Here is a 17,582-nt window from a genome sequence, read left to right as displayed (position 1 = left end):
ACATCAAAAGCCACAACATGTATGTTAGATCCAATACCAACTAAGCTCTTAAAAGATGTATTCCCTTCTTAATATTAAAAGAACCTCTTCTTAATATTATTAACTCCTCGCTATCCTTAGGACATGTCCCAAGAAACTTTAAAATGGCAGTTATTAAACTGCTTATCAAGAAGCTACAGCTTGATCCTGGAGAACTGGCTAATTATAGACTGATTTCAAATCTCCCATTTATGTTGAAAATACTAGAAAATGTAATGTCCTCACAACTATGTTCATTTCTACAGAGATTTGTATATATTAACAATTTCAGTCAGGATTTAGGCCCCACCACAGTACAGAGACTACACTTATCAGAGTTACAAATGACTTGCTCCTATTTTCTAATCGTGGCTGCATTTCTCTTCTAGCCTATTCAAGAGAATGACATTCTCTTGAATAGGCTTGAGAATTATGTTGGCATTTGTGGACTTTAAATGAGGAATTGTCAAATCAACCAAAAGCTAAGTATGGAGTGCAACAGGGATCAGTTTTAGGGCCTCTGCTTTTCTCCTTATATATGCTTCCCCTGGGAGATATTATCAGGAATCATGGAATAAGTTTCCACTGTTATGCCGACGATACCCAACTTTATATTTCTTCGAAACCCAACAAAACTTCACAATTCTCCAAATTAGCAGAGTGTGTCTATGAAATCAGAGACTGAATGGCCAGAAATGTCCTTCTACTCAATTCCAACAAAACAGAGGTACTAATTACTGGACCAAAAACCTCTAAAAATAAGCCACTAAAATATAATTTGACTCTTGATGGATGTACTGTTACGTCGTCTTCTACAGCGAAGAACTTAGGTGTTATATATGATACCAATCTGTCATTTGAAAATCAAATTTCCAATGTTTGTAGAACAGCATTCTTCCACCTCAGAAATATTGCTAAGTTACGACACATGCTCTCTGTTGCTGATGCCGAAAAACTAATTAATGCGTTCATGACCTCAAGACTAGATTATTGTAATGCATTACTGAGAGGATGTCCAGCAAGTTCAATAAATAAACTTCGTTCAAAATGCAGCAGCCAGAGTGCTGACAAGAACCAAGAAATATGATCATATTAGCCCCATTTTATCATCGTTACATTGGCTACCTGTTACATTTCATATTAATTAAAAAATGTTGTTACCTACGTACAAAGCTTTGAATGGTCTAGCTCCTTAGTACTTAAGTGAACTTCTACCACTCTATATTCCATCACGTTCATTACGATCGCAAAATTTTGGCCTGTTAATAGTTCCTACAATATGAAAATCCACAAAAGGAGGTAGATCCTATTCCTATTTGACTCCAAAACTATGGAATATTCTCCCTAACACTGTTCGGGATGCAGACACACTCACTCAGTTTAAGTCTAGACTAAAGACTCATCTATTTAGCCAGGCATACACCTAACTTATCCATCAACTCACAGTTAGGCTGCTTTAGTTAGGTCTGCCGGAACCAGAAACATTTACCATGATCTATAATGCTGCAAAAATTCAATGGCATCTACGCTAATATTATTCTATTTGTATCCTTGTCTGAACCTCAGAATTCCTATCCCGAGGTCACCAGAACCGGCCAGATCCAGCTCCATTCCTGCTTGGTGTCAGACTCCACTGCTACGTGTCTCTGAGTGATGACGACTAAATGCAGCCGGTGCCAGCCAGACATCACTTCAGTCTATTACGATGGACTTCAGAGGATGAACTGATGCCAACTCCAACTATAAGACATGGGATACTTCATATGCCACTGCCTGAACCTTGGATTTAGGATAGACCTCACTGAAATGACTGGCCTGTTGAACTGTGATGCACCTCACTCATCTCTGTCTGCATCACCTTGGTCTAATAATGGACTACACTCCTGAAATGGAATACATAGACAATCAATTAATTGCCAACAAAAGGCTTCATCAGCCAACTAACAAAGGATAATACATCTATGTAAACTTCTGCAGTTAATCCAGGATGGACTTCAAAGACATTAGTCATTAATCTTACAGTTCATACAAAATTTTTGTTTAAACACTGACCCTTAACACTTCCTTAGTTTAATAATTTTAAATCATGACTTGCACTGCACTTAAGTAATCCTGTCATTATATTCATGCTGTTAGCCTCAGGGGAACTGGCTCCCACAGTGAGCCTGGTTTCTCCCAAGGTTATTTTTCTCTATTAACCAACATCTTATGGAGTTTTGTGTTCCTTGTCACAGTCGCCTTCGGCTTGCTCACTGGGGTTCTAAATACAATTATTATTTAATTATTTATTTTTATACAAAATTTACAATCATATTTAATCAAACTACACAATGATGACTCTAAGACTTTATAGATTTTACAGTTTCGTTTTCTGTTAATGCATGATTTTCTGTAAAGCTGCTTTTGAAAAGATGTGTGTTGTGAAAAGCGCTATACAAAAAAAATTACTTGACTTGACTGTAAGCTCAGACTTGTGACCACAGCACCTCTTGGCTGACAGAATTAGGGTACCTCATTGTCTTCTTTGCAGTGGTATACAAATAACCTCAACCAAATAACCTCACTGCACTTGATGTGGTACACACAGAAGTAATGCAGAGAAGTTTTAATTTTGAGGGAGAAAATGGATTAGGGGTGCCTGTGTGTGAAGAAAACAGTTTTCCTCAGACCACCAAGGAAGAGTAAGATCACTGTGGAAGTTATATAAATTTCTGTACAACAGAATGTGTGTGATATCAACAATATATAATTAAAGAATAGCTTATGGTTCTTTTCATGATTACACTGGTTTTTATTTACTTTTTTATTTCATCTGTACTATGAAATTACAACTTAGAGTTTACACCCAATTCATTTCTAAGCAATAAACATTAGGGAATAATTTCATGTAAAAGTATCCAGACAAAGAACAAACACCACCAAAGAAACAAACATTGCCACCAAGAAAATTAGAAATGTCTTTAAGCTAATGGTTAATCTCAGAATGAGTCAGTATATTTTTGCCTTTTTCAATGGATACACTAACAATAGGTAACAAGAGCTAACTCTAACTAAGATACAGGCATGTTAAACAGTCTCAACTAACTCTTTAGTCTAGTTGGTGTTAAAAGCAGTATTTTATCTAGTAGTGAACAGCTGAACAAGACAAACATGAACACAATGGACATACTGTACTGTAGGTTGACAGGCTATATTTATGGTGTTTTCTTCATTTTAGAACTAATCCAACTGTTCCTTGACGTCAATTAAAAGCCAAAAGATTTAGTACAAGTATAAAACATTAACAATGTAAGTATGATATATTTTTTCACCATAGCTATCAAAATCTTAAAGGTTGCGCCAAAGCATTTTAGTATATTGCAATAATTGGTAGGAGCTTGTATTTCAGGCTAAAGGTTAATTACATCCACATAGGGCCACAAGTTGTTTGACCAAATTAAGATTCAATAAAAATTGAATTTATGAATTTTTATGTAAAATACTGTACACTTCCTTCAAATTGGATCATCCATTTACTGTTTTATTAAAATCTCAGCACATATTTTTTTTAATATTGTTGTTCTTTAAGGTTAAAATAATAGTTCACCGACACAATAGCCTTTTTTTTATTATTATTATTTATTTATTTATTATTATTATTTTTAAGGAAGGGACTGATATTTAAATCATTATTTGCTTAAAATGTTACCCTCTGCCATATAGCTTTGCAAATCTCATTCATGCTTGTGCATGTTCAACCGATTGCACATATTGACAGGTGAGAACCATAGGTGTTTAACATTAGTGAAATCAAACTTGGCATGATATTTATTGAGGTGACACCAAGTTTGAATATGCAAGCACGAATGAGATTTCAGAGCAATGGCGGAGGACAGGATTTTCAGTGAATAATGACTTAATTTTCTATCTGTTCCTTAAACAAAGCTATTTCTTAGCTACCTCTACATGTTCTCTTTGATATAAACAAACAAAACCATCATGACAACCTTACACTAACAAAACAATTTTAAGCCATCAAAAAGAACATCACATAATACTCAAGGAAGTACTACAAGATATTTTTAGACATTATGTTCCAAGAATTGACTGCAGTTAAAGGGCATCAAGCACTGACATAAATGTATCACATATTGTATATTAAAAATGCACAATGCAGGTATTTTAATATTACAGTATGATCTGGGTGCATTTTCAGTTGTAATAATGCCAAGAAATGGCCATGTACATGTTTAGTGTGTGCATGTTTACATGTGTGGGAGCAGTCTAAAATCAAGATCCAAAATATCCTTCAGGTTCCTATGTCTTCTATTACATTTTTTTCAACACTTTGTCCCATTTTCCTTGAAAACAAGAAGCTCTGAATAAAAAGTGAAAAGCTCTGAAATGTGCTGATGTTAAGGAGGGCTTGGTTTTGTTCAAGAAGCTCACTGATGCCCAGGTGGTAGAAGAGACGCATGATGTATTTCTGACCGCTCCTGATGCAACACTCTCTCTGGGCCCTTCGTTTTAGCAGGAGCGCGAGGAGCCTTGACAAATCCTCCATGATGCTTCATATGTCCCTAGAAGTTATAAAAAGATTATACTGTATATTTATTTATACATATAAGATTATACATGTGTATATATATATATATATATATATATATATATATATATATATTAGTGCTGCCCCCAAACATTAGTAGATGAGAAGATTTTTGAGAAGAGAGAAAGAAAGAAAGAAAGAAAGAAAGAAAGAAAGAAAGAAAGAAAGAAAGAAAATCCACAGGAAACCGACAAACACCAGTATTACCAGTTGGACGCTAGTGGTCCTATGGGGTAATTTTCGTTAAGCAGGGTTAGGGTTAAGCCTACACAATAAAGCAAGACTCAACTTTTTGAAAGATGGCTTTACAACAGTTGTCAACAGGGCCGAGTGGCTAATCGGGAAGATCGGGAGAATTCCAGCTGGGCCGGTCAAAAACTGGGCCGGTTAGGTCCGCATGTTGATTGACAAATTTTCATCATATGTCGCATAACAATTGCCAACAGTCCGTAACATCCGGTTTTTAAAGGATCAGAATTGCGTTCCGTATTAGCGGACGCAGTCTGTATTTTGATCATCTCACACCTAAACAAATGAGAGAGTAGCCTGTGAGAGACCAAACTGATGTTGCGCCGCTTCACTTGACAGCGCAGGACGGATCACGGAAGATCCATCGAGAACAGATAGGCTACTAATAGCTGAATGGATGAACGTGTTTCAGGTACAAGATCATCACAAGTTTAATACTGACTGCAGTCTCACAATCTCAATCAATTAATCTCTGAAATCCTCTTCCCTAGCAGTGCATAATGATAATTATTTTGTAATTATAAAATTATTTTTTGTCACAAAATAACGGAATACTTAAAGTAAAGTAAAAGATTAAACTAAACGAAACAAACTGCAGAGAATGCCTTCAATGTTGTATAATGCGATAAAACCCTCTTAAAGAGACAGTAACCATTTTGCCTTTGTCTTGAACATTTACATTCCAAGTAAAAGAAAAGTACAAATGTGATATTTTTAGTCTTTTATTTCACTCTTATCGTTGTAAGATGGCACGATTTTGAATGGCATGTAAAAATGTAAAAACAATCACTCAACCTTCATTGTTTCAATGGATCTGTTGCTATTTTAATGATCTAAAATACAAAGCACTGACCATTTTTGTACAGTTCTACAGTGTTATTATGTGCCTAGATAGTCTTTAAAATAAACTTAGTTTACCCAAATATGAAGTTTCTCTAATTATTTACTCACCCTCATGCCATCCCAGAAGTGTATGACTTTCTTTCTTCTGGTGAACACAAATGAAGCTTTTTAGAAGAATTTCTCAGTTCTGTTGGTCCTTTCTATGCAAATGAATGGTGATCAGAAATCAGAAGGCACAAAAATCACATAAATGCAGCATAAAAGTAATCCATACAACTCCAGTGGTTTAATCAATGTCTTCAGAAGCGATATGAATATTTACGTCCTTTTTTACTATAAATTCTCCTCCTGCCCAGTAGGGGGTGATATGCATATGTAAATCACCAAAAACAGAAGAAGAACTCTTAAGAGAGAAGAGTGCTTATGAAAGTGAAAGTAGAGATTTAGAATAAAAAATGACTTAATTATTGATTTGTTCCCCACACTTCTCATTTACTTGCATTGAATGGACCAACAGTTCTTCTAAACATCTTCATTCATGTTCTGCAAAAGAAAGTCATACACATATGGGATGGCATGATCAAATATCCCTTTAACATTCACTTATTTTTACAACACATACAATGATGTCTTTTGACAAAGTGAAAATCTTAGTGAATGCCGTATGTGGTATAATGACATGGAGAGCTTAAATAATTTTCAAGTAATTGCACATATTGCATATTTTTGCTGTGATCTTGTTTTATTGTTATCATCTTCACCTCCAACCCCCCTTTTGGGTGTGGGCTGACTAGGACATGACATCCCGGGGCAGAATATGAATTCCACTCCGGCCCTGGTTGTCAGCATCTCTCTGGCAAAGAACCTGCTTCATCTGTGCATTCTCTACCAGTCGGGTATTTCGTTGTCCGGGAAAATACATCATGTGTGTGAATACATTTGTTTTGTTCCCTCCTTCACGATATATATATCGTGTATATATATATATATATACACACACACACACTACCGGTCAAAAGTTTTGAAACATTTACTCATTCTTTATTATAATTTTTTTCACATTTCAGAATAATAGTAAAGTCATCAAAACTATGGAATAACATAAATTGAACTATGGGAATTATGTTGTGACTAAACAAAATCCGAAATAAATCAGAACTGTGTTATATTTTAGCATCTTCAAAGTAGTCAACCTTTGCCTAGATTTTGCAGAAATGTACTCTTGACATTTTCTCAACCAACTTCTTGAGGTAGCACCCTGGGATGTTTTTTTAAACAGTATTGAAGGAGTTCTCATCTATGTTGGGCACTTATTGGCTGCTATTCTTTATTATTTGGTCCAAGTCATCAATTTCAAAAACTTTTAGTTTTATAATGGAATAAATTAATATGGTGGCACAATTATATTTTTGTCTACAAAACGAATTTCAAACATTTAAGCATATGCCTTCAGATCAAAAGATTATGATCATAAGAAACATTTCAGTCAAGTGTTATAATAATATAATATAAATAATAATCACTGAAATATAAATCATGGTTCGAGGTGAACGTGTTTTTGTATTATTTTATGTTTTAATCACAGATGTATAGGCTGCAGAGTTGTGTTCACAATGAACTGCTCTGTGGAAATAAAGTGAACAGAACTCAAAGCACCTCCTGAGCTGAGATGTCTGAGGTCATTTGCAGCACTCATAGACGATACTGTTCTTGCAAAAAAATAAAATAAATAAATAAAATAAAATTGGAAGACAGAAACAAAGAAAGAGTGAGAACCTTTTACATACGCGTGTTCCACGAGACTGCACGCCTCCGAACAAACAGCATGTCACACATGCGCATAGACGGCTTTTCTGTCATCTGTCTTAAAACTATAATAAAGTGTATTTCTTCAAGCGCGTGTCTGTGTGTCTACGGGCAAATTATTTGTAATATTAATTTGATAATAATAATAGCCTAATAATAATAATAATGTTACACATTAATGGGAAGACGAGCCAAATATCGTCTTGACATCGTCAAAGGCATCAGCTATTGGCGATCACTCTGACCATCGTCGATCCCCGAGATCATCGTCTGTTGACAAAACCCTAATGTGCATTTCTCTCTATAAATTAACAAAATGTTCAGACAGTCTCCTTGCTGGTTTTTCCGACACATTCAGAATCATTACCGCATGCGGCTCGCTTCGTGCGCTTGTAAAATTGATATTTTAAAGGCTCATTATTACGGTTTAGTATTTCTCTGTAATGTAGAACAGTGTTAGCAATGTTACTTATAACATTCTTTCTCAGCCCTGGAACTCAAACCATTTTCTGATGCCCCCCAAAATATATATATATATAAGTAATTAAATTCATATCATAAACGTGCGACTAGTTGACTAATGGCTTAAATTAACGCCTACAAGTTGTCTAGGAAAATCTTTGGTCAGGGGCAGCCCTAATATATATATATATATACTACTGGTCAAAAGTTTTGAAACACACTCATTCTTTATTATATATATTATTTTGTATTTATTTTTATTTATAAATCAAAACTGTGTTATATTTTAGCATCTTCAAAGTAGTCACCCTTTGCCTAGAATTTGCAGACATGTGCTCTTGACATTTTCTCAACCAACTTCTTGAGGTATCACCCTGGGATGATTTTTAAACATTATTGAAGGAGTTCCCATCTATATTGGACACTTATTGGCTGCTTTTCTTTATTATTTGGTCCAAGTCATCAATTTCAAAAACTTTTTTTTTAAATTAAATTTTAGTTTTATAATGAAATAAATTAATTTGGTGGCACAATTATATTTTTGTCTACAAAACTCATTTAAAACATTTAAACATACACCTTCAGATCAAAAGATTTTTAAGATCATGAGAAACATTTCAGTGAAGTGTTTCAAAACGTTTGACCGGTAGTGTGTGTGTGTATGTGTATATATATATATATATATATATATATATATATATATATATATATATATATATATATATATATATATATATAATTCTCTCAAATTACACCAAGATATAACTGAAACTCTCTTGAGTAACTATCAGGATTTTCAATTGCAGCATTTGTTTCAAATTAAACTGTATATTTGCATGGGACGACAATAATGGCTCAGTTTAATTAATTCAACAAGGCCTCTCACCTTCAATCCACTGCGACTTGCATACTCTTTTCCACATTCAGAACAGTGGTAGGTTTTTCTCTCTGGCATGGGAGGTGGAAGACTGGGAGTCAGTGATATGCGTACAGTTGATTCTGTTCTGTTCTTTTCAGTTCCAGTTGTATCTTTAAGGTCAACTTTATCCTTTGCAATTAAACTACAGTGAGCTTCCTTTATGGTCTTCGCATCTTGTGTGTCAGGCTCCTCAGGCACAGTCTCAGCTGCATCCTCAACTGTCTTGTTTAAAGTGTCTGATACTATATTTGCATTAATACTCAAATCTGGAGTTGCCCTTTGAGCATTCTTTGGTGTTTTGTGTGCTTTATCTTCACTAATTTCATCCTCACAAAACTCTTGGGGGATTGAATTGGATGTTTCAACAAGGCCTTGGTCAGGCTCCAGTAGTTCTGATGCTGGATGTGGTAGAGGACCTTTTGATGTATGATGAGCTTGTATACTAAGAAGATCTTCCAAATGTGATCTTGATGCAGGAATAGGCAAGGGAGATCTATTTTCACTAAATTCACAGTCGTCGCTGTGTGAACTGGCTTTCACCGAAACAGAGGAGCAGGACATTTTTTTATCTCCTAGGAAGGCAGTGTTGCTGGAACATTCAAAAGATAGTTCATCAGAGGCAGGAGGATCTGTTGTTGCTGAGATTGGGTGGGTGGTGGGAGGAAGAAGACAGACAGGAGATTCTTCTGGAGAGGGTACACTGAGAGGGAGAACAGGGGGATCTGCTCTGCCTGTTGGAGGTGAATGGGTGGTTGGATTCAGAGAAGGGTCAGGGCTTATGTCAAAATGTGGTATGGGACCTGGGCTCAGTGAACCAGGTAGACTGGAGGTTAGAGGACATACTGTGGGAGCAATACTGACTGCAAGGGGGTCAGAATGACTACTAATGGAACATTTCAAATCTAAAACTGTTTCTATATCAGCATGTAGTAACTGAACATCAGTAGTCCTAGGGCTGATCTCTGAAGTAGGGAGTTGGGAATGGGACAAAGTATCACTTTCCATTGAAATTTCAGGCAGATGCTCTGGTGGTAGCTGTCCTCCTAAATGCATGCGAATATGATGTTGCAGCACAAGCGCATTAGTAAACTTTCGCTGACATAAGGGGCAAGAATTTTGTGCACAACTGTTTGGTGGCCGTGCTCGATGGGTGGCAAGGTGAGCTCGAAGGCTTCCTTTAGTTGATAAGGAACGACCACACAGCTTACAGGGGAAGGGGCGCTCACCTAAATGGGTAGCCTGGTGCAAACGTAGTGCTCTTGGGCAGCTTAGCACCCTAAGACACACACTACACTGATTATGGGCAAGTGCTCCAGCAGAATTCATAAGACCCAGATAAGGTGACTCCTTGTTGAAGATAGATGATGGTATCTGGACTGTAGATGATGGAGATGAGGTGATTGCATTTGTACTGAAAGTTCTTGTGCTCATTAAACTACTGCTGCTATTGCTTAAACCTCCTGCTGTGCTGTAGCTACTGGTAGAAGTTTCCCCAAAGGATGAAACCCAGTGGGACTGACCATGAGGTTGCTTCTCTAACTTCTCCACCAGTTTCTGCAGTTTTGATGTGTCTGAGGTTAAGGCGGAGGTTGAGATGGATGGGGAAGTGGAAGAGGCTGTGAAAGGGAATGCAATCTGTTGTTGTGGGGTTGTAAGGAAGGATCCTGTTGTAGTTGTGGGCCTCAGAAGCCCATGGCCTGGGTGTTGGTGGCTTGAAGATGCTGGGAAGAAGATTTTGGGTAAGCTGGCAAGCTGTGAATAAGCAGAATGGGGGAGTAGGGTAGGTAGTGGAGGGGTGTTCTCATCAAAGCACTGTTGTTTCACTCCTTTAAACACACCAGCAACAGATGAGGTGGATGAGGCAGGGGATGAAAGAAGGGTGGAGGCAAGCGAGGAAGAGGATGAGGACGTAACTGAAGAGGTAGAGGATTTAGAGGCTGCTGCAGCTGCAGCAGCAGCACGGTTGAGCTGAAGGAGAGAGTGTGCAGTGGTCAGCAGGGCCAAATCAATACTTGGAGGCAGAGATGATGTTGTGGTATGTGGTAAATCAGTAGCACCCTCAAGATTCTCACCACACAGACCATCCCCGACTTGCTGTTTCTGATGCCTCTGAGCAGCACTCATGTTGGTAGAGGACATAGTTTGAGTTTGTGCTGATCCTGTCACTGACCCCCCTGTCACAGATCCAAATAGGGAACACGGAAACAAAGAAAAAGAGAGTTCAGGGTTTTGCTCACGATGCCGCAAGAAGTGGACCTTGAGATTCCCTCGTGTGGTGAATCGACTGAAACATACAGGGCACTGGTATGGACGTTCCCCTGTGTGTGAGCGCAAGTGTATTTGCAGGGATGAATCACTGCTGAAGATCTTCCGACAAAAGCGACATGCATGCTGCATACGCCCTGATGTTAAAGTTGTACCTTCTTGCACAGATAGTTTTGGATCCAGTGAGGGGGCTGAAGGGGCAGCAGCTGCTTGCATAGCTTGGTTTGGGTAAGTCAGACTACTCTTCCCTCTGGCTTCTGTGATGTCAGATGCTTTCTCATATGCATTTTGGGCTGGTAGGCCAAGGGAAGGTGTGAGTGGATAGTTTATGGTAGCAGATGTGGACATTGGTGAGGATGTGGAAGAGTGAGTACTTGTATGACTGGTGAAGTTTGCTGGAGTAACTGCCCCACTGTCAAACTGTGTCTTATGAGGGTGTAAGACATTCAAAAGAGATTGTGCATGTTTAGAGGACTTAGAGGTGGTCTGGGAGGGAAACAGGGATGATACACAGGCCAAAAGGGGAGCCACAGATGTAGGGGGAGGTGATGAGTTTTGCAGAGAGGGTTTGGGGCTGCTTTCAGAACCCTTCAAACAGAGCTGTGGCAGAGGTGGTAGTGTGAATGGCATTGAATCCAGTTCACAAGAAGCTCCTCCCAGCCTTAATACTTGCCTACAGATCTCTTCAGTCATCTGCATCTGATGGATTTGCCTCTGCTGCAGCACACGTAGCTCATCAAGGATGAACGCGATGCTGACAGGTGCACATGCTGGGGCTGGAGGTACTGTACTTGGGCTGGAAGAAGGTGTAACTGGGCTTGGGGGACCTCCAGGCACAGGACTGGGACTTCCAGCATGTGGAAGTGCGCAGAGAGAAGCAGCAGAAGAGGAAGATGAAGATAAGGTTGTAGTAGCTGACACACCTAACTTTGGAGAAGCCATGAGTGATTGGGTTTGGTTGTGGGTAGGGAGTTCAGTGGTGTAACTGCACAGTTGGTTCAGTGGTGTAAATACACTGTTTAGAAGAATGGCTAGAAAAGCAGGATTGTGGGATGTCAGGAAATTGGACCAGGTGACACTCGTTGAGGTCTACAGGAAATGTTATGAGTTGTGAGCCTCCCTACAGATGGGTTTAGGCTCAAGGAAGATTGGCAGATCTGAGTTGTAGGATGAGGTAGAGCAGGAAGTGTTCTTTGCAAGAATAGAGGTGAGGGATTTCACTGCCAACTGTTCCTCTGAGAAATCAGAGAAAGAACATTTACCCAACAATATAAGCCATCATTATAAGATACTTAGCAATGACATTGCTGAGGGCTATATAAATATTATTGTAATTTGGATACTCCTAGTCTAATGTTTAAACCTTAAACCCAATAAATTGCAATAATAAAAAGCAATACTGATAGACATTATCATACTTATAAAGACTGGATACAATATCCATACAGTAAGTGTAGTGAATTATAAGTAGAACAGTTTGCATTTGCTGTTTGTTTAATAATACAAACAGGTCATATAAATTATGCAGACTTTTTAATTCCATTTAATTTATACTTTCACTTGCTTTGCATATTTATTGATTGTTATCAGCACATATTGTTGTCATGGCAATGATGAACTGATAAATCCAGAGGCATTTAATCTTATGAAACTTCAAATGTAATTACTAACTTTTAGTCTCTGTATTTTGCTTTTGGTTGTTGTTTGAGGCCCACAAACTAAGAGTTTACTCCTGGCTGACACTCTTAGAAATGCTATAATTCTGTAAAAGGCCAACCAAAGAGTAATTTCAGGAATTCTAACTAAGGCTCCTATCAATGGCACCCACTGTTCCACCTGAGCCCCCATCTTCTTTAACATGTTAACATTGAATAATGAGCAATAGTTCACCCAAAAATGAAAATCCTGTCTTCAAACACTCATGTTGTTCCAACCCTGTATGACTTTCTTTCTTCCATGGAATATAAAAGGCAGAATGTTAGCCATAGTCACCTTTCACTTCATAACATCTTTTTCAAGACAATGAAAGTGAATGTTAACTGAGGCTAAAATTCTGCCTTACATCTCGTTTGTAACTACATGTATTTATTTGTATAATTAATTAAGAAGTTCTGTCCTGTTTACTTTTTACCTCTTTTTTCCCTAAACTTCAGCCAGTCTTGACTATGGGTGTCTCTCCCCTCCCCTCCCCTCTTTATATCACCTCACTCCCTCTGATCTGAAATCCCATCCCTCCACCAGTTTACAATGCTCTTTGCACAGCTAACAGCCAACTTTGTTTCCACAGCAACACATGAACACAGACAATGAACCTTTCCAAACCCCTTAAATGACCCACCTACCCACCCTACACACACACAAAGACTGAGAGAGTGAATGTATGTGTCACAGTCACAGTCACCATGTTTCCTAGGACTCTTATTTTGAAGTGTTTTTCGTCCTGTCTTCTGTTTCCCCTGGACTACGTGCCATCTGTTCCTCATCACAGCCACCTGTTCTCCATTCCCTCATCAGCACCTTGTGTGTGTGTGTGTGTATATATATATATATATATATATACCTTCTTGTTCAGTTCCATCCTTGTCAGTTCTTGTTTGTTGTTTGTAGTTGCTTTGTTTATGTTAACTCTAACGACTGTCTAGTTTTGTAACCCAAGTCATCATCTACTGTGTATCCTTGCCTTCTTGTCATTGTTAATTAAAGGATTGCTGCACGTAGATCCTGCTCTCTCGCCTAATCCTTACAACATGTGACAGTATGCTATTACATCTCTTATATTTATTTAAACAAAACGTATGTCCTAGCCCAATGAAGCCTGAAAGGTCAGGGGGCTTAAGTGCCTTTGTTAATCGCTACAAAAAGCAGCTAGATACTTACTGTAAAATAAGTTACCTTTAGCATAGGTTTTTTTTAAAAACAGCGTGATTTTCAGAAGAACACATAGAACACAAAGCAGTAATGCATAAAGGGTTGTCTGTACTTGAAGAACTCTAGAATTTAAGTCACAAATCGACACACTATTATGCACATAGTTCCTGGCAGTTAATGCCTCACTGCACAGCCACAAAGCCTTATGGAGACAATTAAGTCTTATGCCATTACAGTAACAGCACTCAAGTGGCTCCTTCTTTTTCAGTGTTGTCCAACTCAAAACTCTAGTTCAGCATATTACACATCTCCCTGCATTTTAGTTTCTCTCCACCATTTTATCATTTATCTTTAAAGCATTTTCACTAGCCATGCATATCATATCCTGGGTGGTCTTCTAAGTTCTTAGCTTGGACACAGAAGTACTGTAGCTACATGTGCATACATTATGCTGGGTTGGAAAATGAAAAGTACTCATTGGAAAATGGGACAAAAGCTGTTGGGATGTAATGTAAGTATTAGCAAATTATTACTGATTTTGTTTCTGACTTTCATTTTTACTGTTCTTAAAAGTAAGAAAAAGATTAAATCTTAGATCTGGTAAACTGATTATCTTATAATGTCACAGCAAATGACACTGACAGAAACAATGGGGCTCTCTTACTAAGCAGTAAAACATTTCTCACCATTTTGAAGTAGCAATGAAGTGTTGAGCATGGGGCTGAAAATGTGCTGAGGTCTTTTCTGCTTCTGGCATGACATGATGCAAGAGACATTCAATGACTAATTGGCCCATGGGCTGAACAAGATTGAAAATCTTTCTCTATGAGTTAAATTACAATAAATTTTTCATCTTCTCTGAGAATCAATCAAATCAAAGTATTATTATAAAGAAACAAAAGGGCCAAATGGCAAGTACAGACATGAGAAGGCAATGTCTCAAAAGTGAGTAAGCACTTGGCAAACAAATCTGTGTCTATTCAGTGTCTATCTAAAATCCAAAGACATCTCTCCACCTCTTTTCTCCATTTCTCTCTCAAACACAGTCTCGGCTTGTTCTCTCTCTACATTTGCATTCAAATAACGCAGAACACCACTTATGCATACACCCCTCCTTTCCCTTACATGCCCCTAGTTTTAAGGTGTTCCCTGAATCTTAAAAAAAATAAATAAAAATAACATCTGAGATGTAGTAGCCTACAAATAAAGTGTACTTGGGTGAACACTAAATGACATTTTTTAATACGCCTATATACAGTAGCCTGGTTTTTGTAGTGTCACTCTCGATTCACTATTTACATCTCAAACCTGACTTTCAACTTTCACCCAAATGATGTTAGACAAAATGACAGCCTCAGTCGCCATTCACTTTCATTGTAAGGAAAAAAGATGCAATCAAAGTGAATGTTGAGTGATACTATCATACTGCCTAACATCTCCTTTTGGGTACCATGGATGAAATAAATGGATACAGGTTTGGAACAACAATAGGGCGAGTAAATAATGACAGACTTTAAATTTTTTGGTGATCAATCATATTAAGATTATTTACTGAAACCTAATACCCCAAAATATGATTTCAAACATTAATACACCCCAAAATATGATTTTAAATCCTTAGACTACTCTTGAGAAAGGCAAAAACTAGCTTGCACATACATGCATGTGTTAAGTTTGGCTTTTTAGGACTTATTTGGAGGCCCAAAGGACAGAGATTGTCTCATGTGACTGCTTTCACTGTGTGAATAAAAATCATTAACAGATGGAAGAATTAAAACAATATCTAGAGTTTGTTTAGAGGTGTATCTTGTTTTCAGAGGTGTTCGATTCAGTCTAGCACAATACATTATGTCCTTGTATTTATTTCAGAATGCCATAACACATGAATGTCCTCAGAATTATAGTTCATGTATGCTTTTATTTTTTAAATAGCTAATTTGGCGTTCACTGCATGTAGTTATGTACTGTAGCTACATATGTACACACATTTTACAAATGAGACACTTGTGTCAAAACGTCAGATGGCTAGGGAAAACAATTATCAGTGCTTGAATTTATTAATAAACTAAAGATTTTATTATTAAAGTCATAGTATGCCAAAACGCAAAGCTGTATTTAGCAAGCATTTATAAGCTGTTACAAACCAAGTGAAACTCTAGTACAAATTTACGTCAGCCAAATGCAGGCGGGATCACAGCTCTACTGTACACGCGACCTGTTGCGTCCGCGGGCGCGCGCTCTATGATCATAACCAGTTATGATTCATATTTACTATGACTACATGAGATACTTTGTCGCAGTTGACACATCTAGTAACAGTATTGTAAAAGGTGTAAATACACTGCGCTACTTACCAGAAGACGATTGTCTTTCACAGCTGTTTATGAAATTACTAGACAAAATGAGGCGCGCAATGTCTGGCTCGGAATATCATCATTGCTGTTCCGGCATTTTGCCACCAAGATGCGCAGTCGGCTTTCACAGCAGCCAGTTCGACAGTTAAATTATTTATTTGCTGTACTGTCTTTAGTACACGGTATAATCTGCTGTAGTCGTGACTGGTCAATTTTCATCCATTGTTCGATGTTTAGGTTGTTGGTACATTGCGATATCGAAAAATGGCATATTCCAGTCGTTCCCATAGTCTACCCCTCCCTTCCTCGCTGTTGTACTCGATTTTTGTAAAATGGCTCTCTCTGCGGCCTGCGTCTTTGTTAAGCAGACTAGCGCTGCAGCATCGACGAATGTCTGTCCGCGAGTCTGTCTGTCTGCAGAGTAATTATCGAGACCTTAAACGCCGTGTTTGCTTTTAATTGGCAAACTATACATTTGGTCAAAGTTTATGCTCAGTTTTTGTGACACACAATGGAAACGTTCGTCTTGAAGAGAAAATACATGTTTTACAAAATACTATTAAGTCATGACAAAATCACTATTTTGACAAAGATGAAGACAGACAAAAGGAAACCAAAGCATCTATAAAGGGAAAAAATTAAGCATCTGTATCTCTCAGTGCACTTGTGCTTGGTAATAAGCTACATTGTACAACTAAAAATATATAATTTCACTTATTTTCATATAAGAGCAAACATGTTCATGTCCACACTGAGTATGAAATAGCTTCAGACCTTAATAGTAGTCAATCTATTTACTTTCTCCTTTTCACAAGGATGGTTCCTGGTAGATTTTTCAAGGCAATCAGTTTGCATGCTTTTTCTAAGTTAATGTACTTATTTGGCTTATTAAGCTTTTTTATTCTTTTAAGTAACGTTGACTAGTTACAAGTAAACTTAACTAATCTGAGATTAAAGTATCGTTTTGATTTAATTATTTACATTTGGTTATAACATGTCTTATACAGTGTAAAGGAAATATGACTGGATTCTAAGTTAGCCATATGGCACATCGGATTCTGTTCAGTTCTTCTTAGTGCACAAATCTGCACTTTTGTAAAGTACAATTGAGTAAAGAAGAATGGCTTAAAATGAACAGGCTCCAAGTTCTACATGCTATCATAAATCATCTTCATGGTGACTTTACAGAAATCTCAATTACCATTGGCTGTTC

At 37.6% G+C, this 17,582-nt stretch overlaps 1 protein-coding gene across 1 annotated transcript; it reads right to left on the bottom strand.

The window, feature by feature from the left end:
- Window positions 1-2,808: 2,808 nt before the first annotated feature.
- Window positions 2,809-16,661, bottom strand: LOC127440627 (sal-like protein 2). Its single transcript, XM_051697341.1, has 3 exons — window positions 16,370-16,661; window positions 8,850-12,382; window positions 2,809-4,577 (listed from the first exon to the last, which is right to left on the bottom strand). Exons 2-3 carry the CDS (start codon window positions 12,087-12,089, stop codon window positions 4,443-4,445), a joined length of 3,375 nt encoding a protein of 1,124 aa, XP_051553301.1. The 5' UTR covers window positions 12,090-12,382; window positions 16,370-16,661; the 3' UTR covers window positions 2,809-4,442.
- Between the last annotated feature and the right edge of the window lie 921 nt (window positions 16,662-17,582).

This window comes from Myxocyprinus asiaticus, chromosome 5 (assembly GCF_019703515.2).
Source record: "Myxocyprinus asiaticus isolate MX2 ecotype Aquarium Trade chromosome 5, UBuf_Myxa_2, whole genome shotgun sequence".
NCBI lineage: Eukaryota > Metazoa > Chordata > Actinopteri > Cypriniformes > Catostomidae > Myxocyprinus > Myxocyprinus asiaticus.
Note: the sequence above shows the minus strand (reverse complement) of the source record. Positions and strands in the feature narration are given on the sequence as shown.